This window comes from Biomphalaria glabrata, chromosome 2, assembly GCF_947242115.1.
Source record: "Biomphalaria glabrata chromosome 2, xgBioGlab47.1, whole genome shotgun sequence".
NCBI lineage: Eukaryota > Metazoa > Mollusca > Gastropoda > Planorbidae > Biomphalaria > Biomphalaria glabrata.
In genome coordinates, this window is record NC_074712.1 from 41,461,909 (window position 1) to 41,482,172 (window position 20,264).

The 20,264-nt window shown below is 33.6% G+C and overlaps 1 protein-coding gene across 1 annotated transcript; it reads left to right on the top strand.

Annotated features, from left to right (window-relative positions):
* The first annotated feature begins 6,645 nt into the window (after window positions 1–6,645).
* On the top strand, window positions 6,646–19,638 carry LOC106054291 (monocarboxylate transporter 9-like). The gene is made up of 4 exons (XM_013210101.2): window positions 6,646–6,848; window positions 7,721–10,475; window positions 10,609–10,810; window positions 16,581–19,638. The coding sequence occupies exons 2-3, from the start codon at window positions 8,006–8,008 to the stop codon at window positions 10,776–10,778; spliced, it is 2,640 nt and encodes an 879-aa protein (XP_013065555.2). The 5' UTR covers window positions 6,646–6,848; window positions 7,721–8,005; the 3' UTR covers window positions 10,779–10,810; window positions 16,581–19,638.
* Window positions 19,639–20,264: the final 626 nt, after the last annotated feature.

Sequence of the window (20,264 nt, forward strand, 5' to 3'; positions counted from 1 at the left end):
GGACATAGAATCCTAGATCTATACTTTAAAAAAAAATAAAAATAAGACGTGTTAAGTGAATGGTTCCTTAGCCATATAAAGTTGTATAGTTAATTAGCTATGCAGTTACATGTCTTCTTAGCCATATAGGACTCTGTGGTCAATTAGCTGGATGGCTGCGTGGTCATGCGGTTTGCGCGCTGGATTGTCGTTCGGATTTATCGACGGTCGAGGGTTCAAACCCTGCCCGCTCCCATCCCCCGTCGTCCTGCGGGAGGTTTGGACTAGGAAGTAAACTATCTTCAACTCTGAAGGAACATCCGAAATATGTGAAACAAACAAAACAAGCTATGCAGCTACATGTCTCTTCAGCCATGTAGAGTTAGGCCTACATGGTTAATTAGCTATGCAGTTACATGTCTCCCTAGCCATATAGAGTTCTATGGTTAATTAGCTATGCAGTTACATGTCTCCCTAGCCATATAGAGTTCTATGGTTAATTAGCTATGCAGTTACATGTCTCCCTAGCCATATAGAGTTCTATGGTTAATTAGCTATGCAGTTACATGTCTCCCTAGCCATATAGAGTTCTATGGTTAATTAGCTATGCAGAGTTAAATATCTCCTTAGCCAAATAGAGCTGTATGGTTAATTAGCTATGCAGTCACATGGTTCCCTAGCCATATAGAGTTCTAAGGTTAATTAGCTATGCAGAGTTAAATATCTCCTTAGCCAAATAGAGCTGTATGGTTAATTAGCTATGCAGTCACATGGTTCCCTAGCCATAATTAGCTATGGAGTCACATGGTTCCCTAGCCATATAGAGTTCTAAGGTTAATTAGCTATGCAGAGTTAAATATCTCCTTAGCCAAATAGAGCTGTATGGTTAATTAGCTATGCAGTCACATGGTTCCCTAGCCATAATTAGCTATGGAGTCACATGGTTCCCTAGCCATATAGAGTTCTAAGGTTAATTAGCTATGCAGAGTTAAATATCTCCTTAGCCAAATAGAGCTGTATGGTTAATTAGCTATGCAGTCACATGGTTCCCTAGCCATAATTAGCTATGGAGTCACATGGTTCCCTAGCCATATAGAGTTCTATGGTTAATTAGCTATGCTGAGTCACATGGTTCCCTAGCCATATAGAGTTGTATGGTTAATTAGCTATGCAGAGTCACATGGTTCCCTAGCCATAATTAGCTATGGACTCACATGGTTCCCTAGCCATATCTATAAATAGACACACACGTTTCGACCTGTCCTCACTGTGGCCCCCAAGTTCAAATCTGCTTTCTGTCATCCCTGCACTCGTGCAGGTTTGGGCTAGAACATAATTTTTTTTTTGTTCACCGCCTCCCCCCTTGGTGTCTGTCTCACGGCCATAGACATTCGCCTGAAACTAGTTGACCCTAAGGTCACTAAAGTATGGCATTCATCTATAGGCCTAAATGTTCGAAATATAGTTCTGGAGACTCGAATAATTTTTCGAAGTATGAAAAGAAATTAACGGTAAGTTAAATTTGGCTAGAGAACTAGAAAATATTTATCTGAAACAAACTATAGGCCTACGTCTTCGGGTAGCATATTTCCGCATATAGGCCATATTCATTCAAATGTTAAATTAATCTTCAGAAATATTTTACTAGTAGATTTATACATTCGTACAACCAGGATTTTTTTTTCACGGGAAAAATAGGGGGGGGGGGGTCGTGGGGTAAAAAATATTGATTTTTTTTTTTTACAAAGCTTACTTACATCAACTCACTTTGTCTGGTAAAAACGTTTTTACAAGTTATTTCTACAACACACAATCTGCGATAAAGCTGGCACAGTGGTTAGTATATTACCTTGAGTAGCTTTAGACCTAAGTTCGAATTCAAGTAGTTTAACTTAAAAAAAAAATATGAATGCATTAAAAAAGCGATCACCCAGAAATTTCTTTCTTTCTCCCATCACAATCCAGACAAGTGGTGGAGCATATAGCGTAGTGAGACAAGTGATGGAGCATAGCGTAGTGAGACAAGTGATGGAGCATAGCGTAGTGAGACGGCAAGTGATGGAGCATAGCGTAGTGAGAAAGCTAAAAGCATGAAACTGCGCTAAACAAAAACAATTGGTACCGGTACGGTAAAAATATTTGTAATCGCACAGATTTATTATTGTTGGTCTAGACTACTCTAGATCTACTACAAATTTAATTACATGACTGATCCAAACTAATTGATTCAACTACGCTTTATATAAGCTTTGTTAAAAAAAAAAAGTATTTTTATGTTTTTCTTGTTTCTAACATTCATTATTGATTCAAAGAATCGCTCTACGATAGTGGCGTAGCTAGGGATTTGGGGGCCCCGGGGGGGGGGGGGGGGGGGAGGGGGCTTTTTAGGGGTCCCTTCTTCATTTTGACATTCGACATAATGACATGAGATAATGTACTTAATAAATATATGTCTAATTAAATTCCAATTGGTACAGTATATAAGTAAAACTAACAAATCAAGAATCATTAAGACTATTTTAATGAATAATAGGGGCCTACCGTTGTTTATTGGCGAGATAAATCAGATAACACAAATCTGTCGAAGTGAGAAATCTCAATTCATGTCGCCTCACGTCGTGCTTTCTCTCCAGCAAAGGTATCTATATCGTTATCTAGATCAATGCTGTCTAGTATTTTTGACTCCGTGTGAATAGCAAGACTACATAGCAATATCTGAAAAAAAGGACATTCCTTTGTGCCCTCCCCCCTCCTCAATTTGATGCTTAGGGGGACGCTCGGACCTCTCTCTCCACCCTAGCTACGCCACTGCTCTACGAGTTGTTTTTAGTTTATATATATGTGTGTGTGTAATACCGGGGTACGCGCTGTGTTGCACAAACCAGCTTTCGACATTAGAAAAAGAATACCACTGAGTAATAATAATAACAATACAATAGCCGGTACAAAGATGGATTGACGACATTGCTTAGGCTTATTGTAAGATTCCGAGTAGAAGACACATTCTGTCAAAAATACTTTTGTTAACTGTGTAGAAGCCAATACGAAATGTAAAATGCTTTTTACTGAATTTAAAAAAAAAGATTTTTCGATATAAAAGATATAATAAGATATGTAGGCCTACGTAATTTCTATTGCTTCTTGCGATGGTAAAAATACCCATGCTTTCTCGCAGGATGCACTTAAATAGGTCTGTCTGTTTGTCTATCTGGTAAAATCTGTGCACGTTATTTCTCTCATACCCATTCTCGGATCAAGCTGACACTTTGCACAATTATTCATTGCCGCAGACAAGACATGAATCAATAAAAAAAAAAGAGTAATCAATTAGACAATTAATTTCTGTTAATTCATTCATTTGTTTAATAGCAACAAGGGAATCTAATACTTTATTATTTACAGATATGGCTAAATTCGTTGGCTTTAGTCCTCTTAATTGATTGTTAGCGCTATTTCTCCCTCACGCATTCTCCGATCAAGTTGTGTTAGCTAGCTAGTTTGGTTAGTTGAGTTGCGCACTTTATTAGACCGACAGTGAACATACATTGTATAGTGACGACATAGACTTTGGGTTAGAGATTAGAACAGACTTTTAGAAATCAGTCACTGCTAGACTCTTGAGGAGTAAACATCGTTGTTAGTGACGGACTAGACTGTGGCCCATTCTGTATTAAACATTGTTTGAAGTTTTCATCTTGAGTGAACTTACTTGAGTCTTTGTTCCTGTTGGTACCTGTTCATCCTGTGGCGGATAGCATAGTCTAGAAACTCGCAACTACAATACACTCAACAAGGTACGCACGCATCTAGTATAATCAAGCATCGTTAGAAATGCTTCAAGTACATTTGATTTACACATGCATCCGTTACAGTTACTTAAACAATTATTTATTGTAACTAACAAAACATGAACAGATTTTAAAAAAAAATCAATTAGTCAATTTAATAATGGCAATTAACTATTTTGTTTGATATCGAATAAGGGAAATAGCTTGTACAGCATTGGTAGATATATAGTTTTAAGGACGGAGTTTTTCCCCTTTATATAAGCTTGTTTTTGTTTTTTGTTTTTTTGTTGTTTTTTTAAAGGATTTTTTATTTCATTTCGTTGTAAAACAAAAAATCACAGTGAACGTTTATACTGATCACTAGATTAGAACAGTTAATAAAATCAAATGGAATCCGAATAAATATATGTTCTCAGTTTTCAGGTCTTTTGAAATCGCAAATTAGTAATGGTGTAGCCCTAATGGTGTATAATGAAAAAACTACTTGCATAGTTAATTTTAAAAATTAAATTTATATCGCTTTCAGAAAAGAAAAAAAGGTATTACAGAAAGTACTTCATTTAGTAATACTATTTTGTAAAAAAAAAAAAAAACAAGGTTACAAAGACAGTTTATGTGGAAACACAAACTTATAATCGGCCCCGAAGTGGTCCACCCAAAGGTCACCCAGGCAGGTAAAAATGCAGGTTTCAATATTTTCACAAAGAACATCAGAATGAAATTCTATCAAAGAAAAATGACAGAGAAGAATGGAGAAAGAAGGTTGACATATCTTGTGTCGTGCCCCAGCGGTCCAGCAGACCAAAGGATATGTGAAAGTGAATGTGAAGTTAGATGTGAACCTGGCCTAACTAATGTCTTATAATGAGTATCTAATTGATCTAATTGTTTTGTAAAGGGTCAATCTCTTATTCAAATTCTCAAGAAAAAAAAACATTTCCGTAAATTATTTTTTTTTAAATATAGTAGATAGTATGACAGAACTTACTTAACTTTTTTTTTTGACAAAAAAAAAACCCCAACTAAAACCATTTGCATAAATGTGCTAAAAAATATGGTGCATAGTCTTTTCCCCTACTAAGGAGCCTCCAGTGTTTGTTACTATTAATAGTGAATAGTTGTAAAAGTGGTGTATTTTTATGAAAAAAAATCCTAGCAGAAATGATTTAAAAAATTAGATTTTTCGCTTTCAGAAAAGAAAAAAGTAACCGTTGCATCAGAACTTTGAAAGTTCTAAAATATCATGTTGTCGGATTTTCAATATCTTTTCTAGTTTAAGAGATCTAATCGGGACGTACGTACGGACAGACAGACCACACAAAACTAATAGCGGCTATTCCCTTTTGGGGGCCGCTAATAATGTGTTAAAATATGCTAAATAATAATTACCCTTAATACTAAATTGCCTCCCGTGGTTTTTACTATTAATATTGAATAGTTGTAAGTGTGGACGTGTACGTATTATGATAAAAAACTACTTTCATAGTTAATTATAAAAATTAACATTTTCGCGTTCAGAAAAGAAAAAAAAAAGTAGCATTTGTATCAAAACTTTGAAATATCTAAAGTATCATGATATCAGGTTTTCAATATCTATCTTTTCCACTTTTGGGGCCGCTATAAAAAAAAAAAAACATTTGGAAGAGGCAAATATAATGTTTTCATTTTCTAGATCTTTCAAAATCACAAAATATAGATAAAGATTGCATTTCTTATAGCCTACTGTCACCACTTAACGGCTTTAATGCAGACATGAATTAGAGATTAGAAATCACTCTTTTTATTCCCTGTAGGCCTAATATTAATATTCCCGACCCTTTAGCGCCTGGACAAACTTATATCTCAATACACTTGAGTCAACAATACTGATACATAGACATACTGAAATTGAAATATCAACAAATAAGAAACTTAAACCAATGCTCGAACAAATTAAGATAGGGCCTACTACAAATTCTGATCACAAAAACATATATATTCTACTTTTATATCCTGCATTATGGGTTATTGTACAGAAGTTGTTGACTTAACATTTCTGTATTCCTATTCGGATTTGGCCATTTTGAACTTCTTTAAAAACAAAAACGGCTAGGAATTAGTGCTCAAGGGGGATTCGCGTTTGCTACTTACAAACATTGAGCCGGGCATAAATACTAGGCCTATACATTCATCACATCACATAGGCCTACATCCAAGTCATTGATTTATTTTATTATATACAAGTTACAAATTATAATTTAATTTCAATAGCGTTAAATGTTTTTTATTTGCATTTCTTTAATTACTAAGTATTTATGTAGCTTATTCCAGCGGGCAGGTTTTGACTGTAAAAGAAGTCCATGTACCAAAAATATTTGAGAACCAGTAAAAGTGTTAGAGCAGCGGCTCTCAACCTTTTAAGCTCGGCGACCCCTTTTTACAATATCCCACTCTGCCGCGACTCCCCACCCCATACACACACATACAGCAATAGACGAATAGACAACAACAATTCTTATTTTTGTTGGTCTTAGGCGACCCATGGCAAATAGTCAATCGACCCCCCAAGGGGGTCGCGATTCTTAGGTTGAGAACCCCTGTGTTAGAGGAAAGCTATTGTGAAAAAAAGGGGCTGTAATGGAGCTGTCACGTGACAGCGAAGATTTTGGAATTTTCCGATCACTTTTTATTCGGATATAAAGAGATAAATGTATTTATACTTTTTAAATTAATAAATTAAAATGTACTGAATAATCCACACATACTTTTAAACACAAAAACCTTATTTTAATACATTATAGAACCTATATACAAAATAAATTAATAAAGGCTAGTTTATTTAAAATATAAAAAAAGTAGACTTTCTTATTCCCTTTCTTCTCGAATGTCAAGGTCAAACTATTTTTAATGTGGGCAGCTGATCTGACATACAGTGGGACTAGGCTAGCTGTGTGCTCTAGAACACTCCCTACTGATTCCGGCAGGAACTTGTCATCAATTTTATTTTGTTTCTTTTGTGTTAGTACATTTACTATGCCAAGAGACAAATTTTGTGGTCCATTCAGCTGAAACCACCGTACACATAAACTCGAAGGATATGGGGTGAGTAGATATAGATCTATAAATTATATAGTAGATTTTTAGAATATTTATTTAATTATTAGATCTAGATTATTTAGTCAAGATCTAGACTCTAGATTTTTAATTATTAGAATAGATCTGATCTGGATTCTAGATCTATAAATAGATTCTTATAATTATTATTTAATTATAAAATCTGTATTATTATAATTATTATAATAAAGATCTAAATCAGGATCTAATTTAGTCTAGATTCATGGCTAAGTCTAAGTTAGTAAGTCAAGATAACCATGATTTAACAGAATTAATAATTTAATGATTTTCTAGTACACTCTTAGTGACTCTAGTAAACTCTAGAATCTATTAGATCTATCTATAGTCTATACTCTACTATACTTAGACTTAGGACTTAGTAATACTATTACTAGTCTATAATCAGTCTATCTAGAAAGTCAATATCATCTAGATTCCTAGATTCTAGAGCTATATCAAGTATATCTAAATGATCTAAATCTAGATCTATATATATAGTATAAATACTTATATAGACATATCATTATCATTCCATATGATAGATCAAGTAAGTTTGAGTTTAATAAGTAAGTAATCTATACTAGACTGTATCTTATTCTCTTCCATATATTACATATATATATATATATATATATATATATATATATATATATATATATATATATATATATATTATAATGATAATACAGTCACTTACAGTGTATCTACATCTAGAGTCTAGATTGATATAGAATAGATGTAGACCAGAGGAAAAGTTTTGTTCTAAAATTAAGTTAAATAAAAGTTGAATTGAATATTGTTATATATTAAGTTATTTTTTATACATGTTGTTATTTATTATATTTTTTTTGTTTCCTCAGAGTTTTCCTAATGTTTGACACACGCCGGAGATATATGCCAAGCCCTCACTATAAAGATAATCAACAGTGGAACGACCTCAATCTGTCTTATGCTCTTAAGACTAGCAACGACTCAATGACTAAACTATACTTTGATCTAAACTATACTGACATCTTACCACTTCTAATTCTATTCAGAAGTCTATCTCACATTTCATTAGGTCTTCTTTACAGAACTGTAGAATTATTAGAAGATATCAGGTTGTCTGAAACTTTTCTTCGATTTCGCAAAAAGCTGCTCTTAGAATGTCAATTAGTTTTGAGCTTAATCAACTCAATGAGAAAATGCCACCTTTCGGATGCACTACTAGTATTTCACTTGATGACCAATTGTCCCAAACAGTCAACAAGACTATCTTGGGCTGTGATGGACTGAAAGAAAAATCAAATACTAGTGAAGCCCAGGTGTTGCTTGATAGTGAGAAGACCCAAGAGCAAGAAAATGAAGTGGAGTTCAACCCAGATTCATTTTATAGCTGGCTTCGTCCACCCTTTGATGACATGGCCATTGGTAAGAAGTCTAAAGACAGTAGTACAAAAAGCATTAGCTCCAGTAGCAGTTCCTCATTGCCTGTGCCTACACCTCCGGATGGTGGATGGGGCTGGCTTGTCGTGTTGGGTGCTTTCTCTGTCAGTTTCATATGTGATGGCTTATCTTACTGCTTTGGCGTTCTTTATGCAGAGTTGCTTGATCAGTTCAAGGAGACAAAAAGCAAAACCTCTTTGGTTGGAAGCATATTCTTTGGTGTTGCAATGATTCTAGGCCCCTTTTCTAGTGCTCTTACTACACGATTCGGTAGCCGAACTATGACTATAACTGGTGGATGCCTGGCCTGTTTTGGACTGGTCTTGAGCCACTTTGCTACATCCATTGAGATGCTTTGTTTTACTTTCAGTGTGATTGTTGGTACAGGCTTTTCATTCTGCTATATCTCTAGTGTTGTCATAGTTTCATTTTACTTTGAAAAGAGAAGGTCTTTAGCTACTGGTTTGGCAGTTTGTGGTACTGGTGTTGGTACAGTTACATTCGCCCCTTTGATGAACTATCTAATTACTGAATATGGCATGAGAGGTCTTTTTCTAATTATGGCTGGTATCAGTTTAAACCTTGTTGTTTGTGGCATGCTCTTCAGACCTTTGAAGTTCACTGAAAGTGAGAGGTGGGAAATGTTGTTAGAAGAGTTTAACAAGATCCCTTACAGTCGTGAGGATATAGAGTTGGGTAGAAGTAGATATCCCAGTGAGTCGAGTGATCAAGACACAGATGAAAATTTAGAAGATGATATTGAGGCTAGAACACTTTCTGTCCTAAGTTTACCAACTTTTGTTCAAGCCAATGTACTTGATATTCCCTCAGATATTCTTATGGAGGCTTTAAAAACAAGTAAAAATCCACATCTTACATTACAGAGGTACATGAAAAATGCCATGCTTGAAATTAATCATGCAAATGAACAAAGAGCATTGCAGGAACAAGAGGATGGTGTTGATGGACACAGTTTCAATGTAAATGAAGCAGAATTACAGCATGAAATATTAAGCAATCTGCCACCTTCATCTTTTATAGATAATGCTATACTAAAGCTGGCTAACTCATCTAGCATCACTAATATGGTTGGTAAAATTGAGGATGTCAATGGAAACTCTAGCCACCCAGAAGACAAGCTTGCCAAAGTTAGCCATGCCAAAACACATGCACATTTGGCATCTAATGATGTAGATTCAAAAGGAAAAGAAACTGCTAAACTGTTACCCAAAGATCCAAGCAAAACTAAAGAATCAGCTGGTATGAAGAGTGAACAGGTGAATTCTACTCACAAGTCAGACTCCAAAGGCAAAGTGCAGACAATTGTACAAGTTAAGAATGAAGTGAAAGGAAAAGATATTTTGTGTAAAGCTCTGGATAGCAAAAAGTCAGTCGACATCCAACACACAATGCACCATAGAAGAGAATATTCAGGTATGAGTGCCATGTTGACAGACAAAGGATGTGCTAAAGAAGCTGTGTCTGTTGTCAAGAGATTAGGTGGTGTTCACATGGGGAGGCACAATGCTCTAGGCATTCATTTACCACTGTACAGGACAGACATATTTTACAGACGTATGCTTAAAAATAACACCTTGCACAAAAACACTTTGGCGACCAGTTGCCCTGAGTTATCTGAAACTATTGTTGTTGAGACTAAGAGAAATTTTGTATATGAAATGTTGATCAATTTTACAGAAGAAACTGTTGATATTTTGAAGAGCATGGTAGAATTCAGGTTATTCTGCAATCCTTTTTTCATAGTTTTTGTCTTGTCTAACTTCACATACTACTTTTGGAGTGATGTCCCCTATATGTATGCTTCTGACCATGCCCAAAATAATGGAGTCCCTACCCAGCAAGCTTCTTTTCTTCTCTCCATTATTGGTATTTTTAATACACTTGGCCAAGTTGTTTTCGGCATAGTGGGAGACCTAAACATCAACTTGCTCAATGTCTACGCCATAGTCTCAACATTAGCTGGTGTCTTTGTTGCCATGATTCCTTTTATGACCACCTATGTCAACATGTGTATTGGATATAGTTTGTTTGGATTTTGCATCAGTGTCAGTTTTCCTTTAACAACAGTCCTTCTCATCAGGTTCCTGGGAGTCAACAAGCTGACCAATGCTTATGGACTGTTAATGTTGATGCAAGGAATAGCCAATTTTATGGGACCTCCATTTGCAGGTATTTTGTTGTATGCATTATAGAATAAGATTTTTCACACTTTGTTCTACCTAGTATGCTGTTTTCTTAGGTTACCATTATTCACAATAAAAATTCCTTTAGTAATCATTACAACTTTTCCTTTTGTCTTTAGGAATGGTCTCTGACAAGTCAGGCAACTACAATTCAACTTTTTACTTGAGTGGTTTTTTCTATGCTTTGTCCGGAATAATGTTGTTTCTGACCTATATACCCAAATGTCGCACAATCCCTAGGTCAAGGAGGAGTTCATTAGACCTTACCATGGAAGTAGAGGCACCTTAAGCAGTGTTGGTTTGGAGGTATTATCAAACGAGGTATGTGTATTAAATTTTTTGGTAATTATTTTTTTCAGTGCCCTATTTAAAATAGCTTATATTGTTGAAGCTTACTAGGTAATTTTTTTTTTTAAATGTGTAAACTCTTAAAGTAGATTTTTGTTTTGAAAAAAGTATTTTATTAAACAATTTTTTTGCATTATTTTTGGAAAATTAAAAGAATTAAGTTACCATTTTAAAATTAAACAAATTGTAAAAAATACTTTTAAAAAAAAACAACAAAGCTTAAAAAAAAGTAAAGTTTCCCCTTCAGACCTGTGGCTTAGTGGTAAAGCGCTTGGCTTCTGAACTGGGGGTCCTGGGTTCGAATCCTGGTGAAGATGGCTTTTTAATTTCGGGATCTTTGGGCTCCTCTTTGAGTCCACCCAGCTCTAATTGGATACTTGACATTATTCGGGGAAAAGTAAAGGTGGTTGGTCATTGTGCTGGCCACATGACACCCTCATTAACTATGGGCCACAGAAACAAATGACCTGTACATCATCTGCCCTATAAAAACAAAACTTTTATTAAGTGTAATTGTGTCCCCTTTTTGTATTTTTTCTATTAAAAAATCAGCCAGCACCCCCCTCTAAGAAAAACACTTACAAAGAATCGTGAGAAGGCAAACATGAACAAAATGTCATCTATTTATTAATTTTTATGCTGTCAATAACACTTATCCCGAATGGAAGACGACCGCATGCCAAAGGCTATCTTCTTTGGCGAGCTTAGAGTAGGACGGAATAACAGAGGTCCCATCCCCCCGTTAGCGCTATAAAGATCCACTCAGGCGCCATTTCGCCCTCACAGGCATAGAGGAAAGTACCTGGCAGCAGATGGCCTCTGAGAGAGGCACTTGGAGAGCTCTCACAAAAGCTGCAGGACAAACATTTGAGACTCAAAGAAATGCCATTATTGAAGACAGGCGCAAAAGATGGAAAGAAAACATTAAATAGACAGCCAGCAGACAACGGCTTTTTCTGCTAGAAATTCTGGACAATATGCAGGTCGCAACTGGGTTTGCTTAGTTATGTGAAACACTGCACTCAGCCTTAATATTCGTAATTGAAGACATTGCCAATATTATCATTGTACAAACATTACATCAAATAATTTGCAGTGATTACACACAAAAATTAATTTCATTGTCATGACTTTCTTTCAAATTCTAAGAATTGTCCCTTTTTAAATTATTGAATATTAGGCGCCTACTGTTTTTAGGTTTAATTGTAAATTTATTTTTATTTTTAATATAAACATTATTATTGCTGAATTTATTACAAAATGAAATTAAGCTAATGGGAACCCTGTGCCTCCTGCAGTTTGACAATATTAGAAATTTCAAGCTTTAAATTAGTCAAATCAAGGTGAAGGTCTCATCTAATGGCTACATCCAGTCTATTTCTTTCCTTATTCATTAAATCTAGGTTAACCATGTATGTTGATGGAAAAGGTAAAACATAATTCCACTTTCGGCCAAAGTTTTGGAATTTTACTGAAACATTTAAATGCAGCCGCATCTCTGTTGTGCCTCCTATGTTAACATTCTTTTTACTGAAGACATAATTTTGTAAATCTATTTTTTCCTGCAACTCAATTTGAACATCGGTAACAGATGCTTAATAATTGTCATTTAGATTTATTTTTATTTATTTATTTATTTACCTCCTAGAAGCAAATTGTAATTTCTTCATAGGGCATTGTTATGTGAATTGCAGATATCAGTATCTTTAGGCAGTAATTCATTTGTTAACAAACAGGTTACGTGAGATTGTAAAACTCTTTAAAATAGATTTAATAGATTTTAATATCTCTATAAAAGACAAAATGATATAATCAATGAAAGTCCATTTCTTTCCTAGCAGTCGGAGGTTGGTTCATTCATTTGTGTTAGATGCCTACCATAAAAAAAAAAATTGTTTAGCCTGCTTTAAGTCATTGCCAACCGTTAAATCTTCCTGTTTCTCAAAAATAAAATAAATTCAAAATTTATTTAAGAGCTTAACTAAACGTACAATAACAAACCCCTTTCGAAATCCAGCGAACTAGTTTATAATAAGCAGTAGCGGCCTTAGGGGGTGGCAAGTGGGGCAACCGCCCCAAGCACCGTGCCTAAAGGGGCCCCACGATATGGGATTCACTTGTCACTGTCAGGTTTGAAAACCAGACCAGTTCTCATAAACTACAACTTGTTGCTCACTATTACTGGGCATTTATATGTTACCAATTAACTTTTAAGCTCTTAACACGACATTTTTTATTTTGAAATACTGTTCAGTTTCGATTAAGAAATCATCTTATAAGTACATTCTAAGCGGCTATCATTGTTTAACAGTTCACATTGGCATAAAAAAAAAATGACAAAAAAAAAAACAAACAAAAAACAGCGCATTTCATGGGAGAACAGAGAAACTTTATGCACTGAACAACGACCAGTTTTTAGGCTTGGTTGAGATGCTTGACAAAAATGACCTAACCATGCAAGAACTTTGACGAATTAAAACGCTCACGACCAGAATCTCGGATATAGGATTCAAGAGCTTATGGACCTGATGGCATATTTTCCTGTCATCCTTGATTGCACGATTGATGTTAGCCACAAAGAGCAGATGTCTTTTACAAAGCATTTTGTGGACTTATCAGATTCCGAAGTTAAGCTAGAAAATATTTCGAGTTTATGTAGTTTAAAGGCCAATAGTACAGTAATTACGTAAGATAGTATGTTTAGTAACAAAAAAGGCCTTCAGTGTTAGTGGCGGATGATCCCGTTAGCCTGACTTAGTACGATATATCTAATCTACCCTTACAGCGCAGGGCCCCGCATTTGACATTCACCCAGGGCCCCGCGCACTGCTAAGGCCGCCTCTGACAACAAGAGTCTAACATATTTTTCATCATTTGTTTTTTATCTAGTGGCCATTAACTAAAACTCTTGCAATTCTTCCATTACGTTCCAGCAAGTTTTCATAACACTTTGTCAATGTTTTTTGTTTAAAAAAAAAATTAAATTTTTCTATTCGAATGTTAGCTCTAACGTTTTTCTTAATTAACATTTACATATCAATATATTAACATATGTAGATAAAATAAACTATAATCTAAAAGGCGTATTACCTAGTTTTTTAATCGAATCATGAATGTTTTTGTGTCCAAGATCTAAGGAAACTACATACCCTCCGATTTCAGCAAAAGAGTAAGAATTTAAAAATAGAACTTTGGGATTCCCGAACTCAATTTCTAACGTTAAATTAGAAGCAAGCTAATTATAATTTGTCTATATATTTTACCAGCTTTAATTTTGAAGAATTTTTTTTGTTTTGTTTCAGTGCACTTTTAGTTTCTTCTTTCCCCCTTTATGCCCAGTGCCCCCTACCACCCCTTTGGCTTCCAGCGCCCCCAAAATCTTGAAAACGTCTCCCAGGGGACGATAGCGCCCCCGTTGAAGACCACTGATTAAGACTAGTAATAATAAATCTGTGTGATCAATTGTTTTTGTTTCTAAAGCGCTTTCTCAATGGGAATATCTAGGTAAAGGTTACCATTAGAGCTTTTTAAATGTATTTTATTTTTTAAAAAGTTGAATGACTTGGATTCCATTTTGATGGCTTAAGCCATTACACTAACCTTTAAGCCACTGAAGTGCTTATGAAAATAGAATGTTTTATAGCTATCTATTGCTAGTTTCAAACTTTTATATTATTTTCACCAGAGAAAACAAAAATAAGTTATAGATGCATAAATCTAAAAATAAAAAATTCCACTAAACAACAAGTCTTTTAAGTATTAGTTTAAAAAATGTTTTTTTTTGTGAGAAAATTGTTTGCATGTTTAATTTTTAATCAAAAGGGCAAACTGTAGTTGATCATACAATGTAGCATGCTATTTTATATGATGACATTGAATTATCAATAGTAAAGCCCTGTTTAGTTTTTGAGATAGAGCACACAAAACAAATAGTGGCTTTTTTTCTTTTTGGGAGGCTCATAATAAAACCTTCATTGGTAGTAGAAAATCTAAAATAAGGCTTCATGTGTTAATCTTGTGCAATTTTTTTTTCTACACAAATGAAATCAGTACATTGTGTAATGTAATCAAGTTTCTTTTTAAATGTAATTGCTTTGTCTTCAGCTAAGGTGGGAAGATGAAAGAGAAGTAAATGCTAAAAAAGAAAAGGGGGCAGGGTGGGTTGGTCATTAGGGTATTGATGTAACTTGGGGTCATTAATTTACTATGATTTATGGTAGGTGGTTTCATCTTTGGCTTATGAATTCATACGTGTATACTCCTGGTCTAGTATAAATAATTTTGGTCCTGTCTAGTTTATAAAGAAGAGGGGGAAAATAGCTTTATATGCCCTAAAAATATTTTTCTAAAAGTTTTGTTTTCTAACTTTCTAGCATTTTTCGTTTATTTAAAGGTATAATTTTCTTATAAGATAAAGGATTACCTTCCCTACAATTAGATGTTTTTCACACTTCTTTGAGTTTTGAGGTCTGATGTTGAACAAATAGTTTGAGTAGTTTTAGAAGAAAACATCTTTAAAAAATAAATACTAACATGATTTTCAAGGCTTAATTTTTGCTGTTCATGCTTTCTGAATTAAGAAAAAAAAAAGCCATTTCTAATTAAATTAAGTAAATCAAAGTAAGTAAATATTTGTTGAGGGAAAATTACATAAAAATCATTCTAACTTTAGTTTATTATTTTTATAAATGTTTCTACCTTTAAAAAATGCAAAATTCATGCATTATAAAAGAAAAAATTAAAAAAAAACTAAAACTTAAACCAACTTAAAGCAGAAAAAAAAAATCCACATAGCTTTGCACATGATTCACTCTTTACAGCTTTAGCATTACAGATATATAACAAATCGCATTACATTTATTGCTTTAAAAATAAAAGGTGCCTCTTTATAGCATGGGATTAATATAAATTCTGTTCTGTGTAATAAAAATAGTTGCTGTCAGGAAAGAATAGAGGTTGTAAAAAGACAATTTACAGTCACTTGTTTTTTTGTTGGCACAGCTCCCAGATGTGATGTTTTAGCCTAGTTGATTGACCTCTAGTTATTGATTCTGGTATACATTCTGGTCAGGAAGAAAATCAATAGTCTGCACTGGCATCCAACTTGTGTCTGTTTACTAGAAAACATTCTCTTCTGCTTACACACTGTTACAGAAATGTATTTTTGTGTTAACATTGTGCATTGATTGGCACTTGTTGACCTAAGTCTAGAAACTGTTTTCATTTGATATTTGTATAATCACATCTGTCTTCTTGCCTTCCTGCCTATCTACCTATCTATCTATTTATCTATTTCATCTCTTTGATCATCTTGTTTTTACAATGGCACTTAAGCGAATGTAAAAAAAACAACAACAAATCAGTGGACATATTTAATGATTTCATTAAAACAAAAGGGTTCACTTTGAGAGCAGCTATTGTGCCCTTTACAAGAATGGCAGGTCATGGGAAATTAAATTTTCTAAACTGCTTTTACTTTCTGATATATCTAAATGTGACATCGCCAAACCTTTAGCTTCTATTCTCTACCATAGCTTTACAAATTAGAATGCTCCCATTTCTTTTTCTCGCTAACTTGGCATCTTGTGAACTGCAGAAATACTTTTATAATTATTATGAATTCCTTACACTTCAGTTGATCTTTCCATTTAAGATATGAATTCTTTATTGGTTTTCTGTAATATATATTTATAAAATCTGGTGGGTCTTTTAATATAAAATATTCTCCTGTTATTACTTGCAGTCTGAAGTGAAACAAAGAGAAGAATTGTGAGTGTAGACAAAAAAGAACATCAGAAAAATACATTGCAGAAAAAGAAATTTGGAAAATACTTTCTTGGGGCCAAGAGCTAAGCTAGGCACATTTTCTTTTATGCTGATATCAAAGATGATTTACACTTTTTTTTTTTGGAAATCAAATGGTGTGTATTTTCAACCCTACATTTATATATATCCAGAGATCTGTAAATATATAATGCCAATTCAATCAAATGATGATTGTTAATAGTATGCACTTTTTTTTTTTATATGTTCCATTTTTATTTTTAAATCAAGAGTGCTTAACTTATTTAAAAATAAATTGATCTGTTGTTTGTTTTTTAACTTTGTATTTTTATTTTATTTAGGCCAAGTAGCCATTATTGTCATTTTGCCCTTTTCCCTTTCATTTGATACTTTGGCAATCATTTTAACTATTAAATATAACTGTAATTAATATTACAAGCTAAGTCTGGGCTATGTTTTACTTTTATTACGTTAATATTGCTAATTATGGTTTATAAAACAATGATATGCAAAGACAGTTAATATTGTTGAAGTTGAAGTTTTACTGTCACAACATATGAATAATAGTTTGCTTTTTTTTTTTTTTTTATTCATTCATGATTTTAAATGGATAGATATTTGCTTCAAAATTTGTCTTTAATGATTGAATCTTTCAAATAACATCCTCCCCTCTGGAATCATAGTTCACTATTAGACATCATTTATTTATTAAAATTGAAAGAATCTCATCAATTTTGAGTTGTTCCAGGTTCGGTATTGTTAGCCAAAAATTTTGAATAAAACATTTGGTCTAATAAATATAATACTGATCTTTATTATCTGTGGAAAATGTTTTACAATTGTGCATTTCAAATAATTAAAGTTATTGTACTTTCATTTAGTCAAACTTCCATATTAGGAGTCATAAAGGAGTTTTTTTTTTTTTTTTTTTTTTTTTCATTCAAAAACAATACTAAGAGTTTGCGTAAATAAATGTTGCTTGACATGCTACACAAGTAAATGTTTGTTGGATCTGTTATCAGCCTGGATCAACAACCTTCTATAGTGATAGTTGTCAACCAAATATTTGTTTACACTAGTTTTTTTGTAAATATTTGTATATATTTTATATACACATACTTTTTAATTGTCATTGGACTGTCAATATTGAGCTGGGGAGTAGCATCTTGTGCATTATCTATTGGTCTTTCCTGAAGGAACATTTGAAATTATTTGCCTGCCATGTTTCTTAACATTAGTTTATTTACTGACTTTCCCATATAGCAGAGATAAATTATTCTCTTTCTTTATAGTTGACTTTGATGTTAAAACACTGCACATCAAAGTTGACCAGTTTTAAAATTGAGATCCTTTTATATTAGCTTTTACTATTTGTCACAATTTTTATTCCAAATTTTCTAATCTCTTCAACTTGTACAATGTTTAAATAAATGAGTTCATTACATAAGAACCCATACTACATATGCTGTTTATTTTATGAGGTAATGATGGTATTATATTAGATAAAGAACAAAAAAGTTCTTAACTTTCAGCCCCAGATTTTGCCAACTGATAAAGAAATTAACCGTAGAAATAAATCCATGCTTTTCCCGACATATCATTGTGACATTCCTGTGTAATTTTCTTTTTTCTTTCCTTGATTTTAAAATTATTTTTTTTTAGTGCTTTTAGGGTAAAGCATTAAATCTCTCAATGTGGGTATGTGTTATTATTTAATGATAATTTTTTATTTTGTTTTGTGTTGTTAATTTGCTAGTCTTAATTAAAGTAATGACTAATTTGACTTGGAATATACTTTAAGGTATCTTTAACTACATTTTTATTTTGTTCTGTTATTGTAAATTAGTTGTATTGGTTTGTCATTAATTTCATGTTAATGGTAATGTCTCATGAAATGCTCCAAATATATATAGATCCAGTAATGATAGCATTTGTTGTACCAGTCATTACTGCGTGTAGACTCTAGATCTATGCATGCATTGCAAATCAGAACAAATTACAGCAATATACCCTTCCCTCATGTACCCATGCATTTTTTTGTGTTATAATTATTTAAATTCACTTTGAAAATGGTTTACCCTCAACTGGTACCATAACTGACTGTATTTATAGAATGGAGGTGAATACAATGTGATATTATACACTATCTATACAGATATATACTGAACTGATGTAAACTGTGTGAGCTGATATAAAAAAACAAAGGATGATTGGCTGAATATTTTTGTAGTCAGCTTTACTATGGTGAGACTTGAGGCAGGGTTGGCCTTTATTTGGATGATGTGTGTCAAGACATTCCTGTTTGCCCTGTGTGTCCCTGTGACTGCTGTTCTATATGTGGTGAGCAAATGGGGAAACAAAGACTGCTATAGAACATACATGCTATTGTTTTTCAGTCATTATTTCAAAGTTATTTTCATGTATATGTCTTGTGAGGGTGACTTCACAGATAATAGATGTTTGTATGGTACCAGTACTTCACATTTAAAAAAAACAAATATCATTTTAATGAATACAAATGTCATTTGTTCAGACTTTATTTGGATGATTGTAAAAGTTGTGCATGGTTACATATTGGTTCCTCTTCACTTTTTGGTAGCTCTGACACTAAGAGGAACCAACAAGCTGAATGTTGCTGAACTGATTGGAATGGACCACTTGTATCTAATATGTGACAATAGACATTAACATTTTTTTTTTATGCAATGAACTTTTATTGTCTTCATAAAACAGAATTTCTCCCCACTTCATGATAGCATTACTGTTGGTTTGGATCTATTGAATTGTCCCTATCAGTACCTACTAATAATGGCATATTAAAGCAAATAGCATTGTTGTTTATTGTTGACCGTTTTCTATTTTTGACTCAATAATGTCTGTTTCTTTTTTTCTCTCACCTTGTTGGTTAACTATTCTTTCATTGTTCATCTCTTAGACTTGAACTATTTTTATAAGACATTGTTTCACTTGCACTTTAGATTCCATTTCTAGATAATAAAACATATAACTATCTTAAAGTGTTATTTGCATGTTGTTGTTTTTGTGTATGTTCAACTTATTGGAGATTCACTTTGAACACTTGGAAAGTAACCAAGTTCAATAGAAACATTTTCAAAGGTATTTTTGTGTGTGTGTATGCATATTTCTTATGATTCACCATATAATAAAAGATTCTACACTCGAGGAAATATTCATGTTAATGAAAACGGGTGAGGTTATTATTATTTCTGTATAATGTGTATTAGTGTTAGTGGAGGTGGGGCCTCTAGTCCACTGTCTTGTGACTTGGCCAGTATACCTAGCAACAGCTTGTCCTACATAGACAGCTCGACACTTCCATGGTTGACAATACTAACTGTGTCATTAGTGAAGGTGTGTGTGTGTGTTGAGCAGTGAGCCATCCACAACAACGTGGCAATGAAACTATTAATGTGATGATGACATAGCGAGACGCGCTGAAAGAAAGCGTTATTGTCAAGCCCTTATTGCCAACAGCATGGGGAGAGTATTTCAAATTGTTGGACAGCGCGAGTACATGGGGGGGGGGGGGGGGGAGAAAGAGAGATAAAAATAGGGTTATTGTTAAAATAAAAATTCTCCATCATTAGTTGTTACAATTATGGTGTAATACATAAGACATAAA

Bases quoted from the DNA above. Each gene is read 5' to 3' on its own strand.
- LOC106054291 (XM_013210101.2), top strand. From the start codon at position 8,006: ATGTCAATTAGTTTTGAGCTTAATCAACTCAATGAGAAAATGCCACCT. The intron at 10,476-10,608 runs GTATTTTGTTGT...TTTTGTCTTTAG, and splicing joins TATGGGACCTCCATTTGCAG to GAATGGTCTCTGACAAGTCA.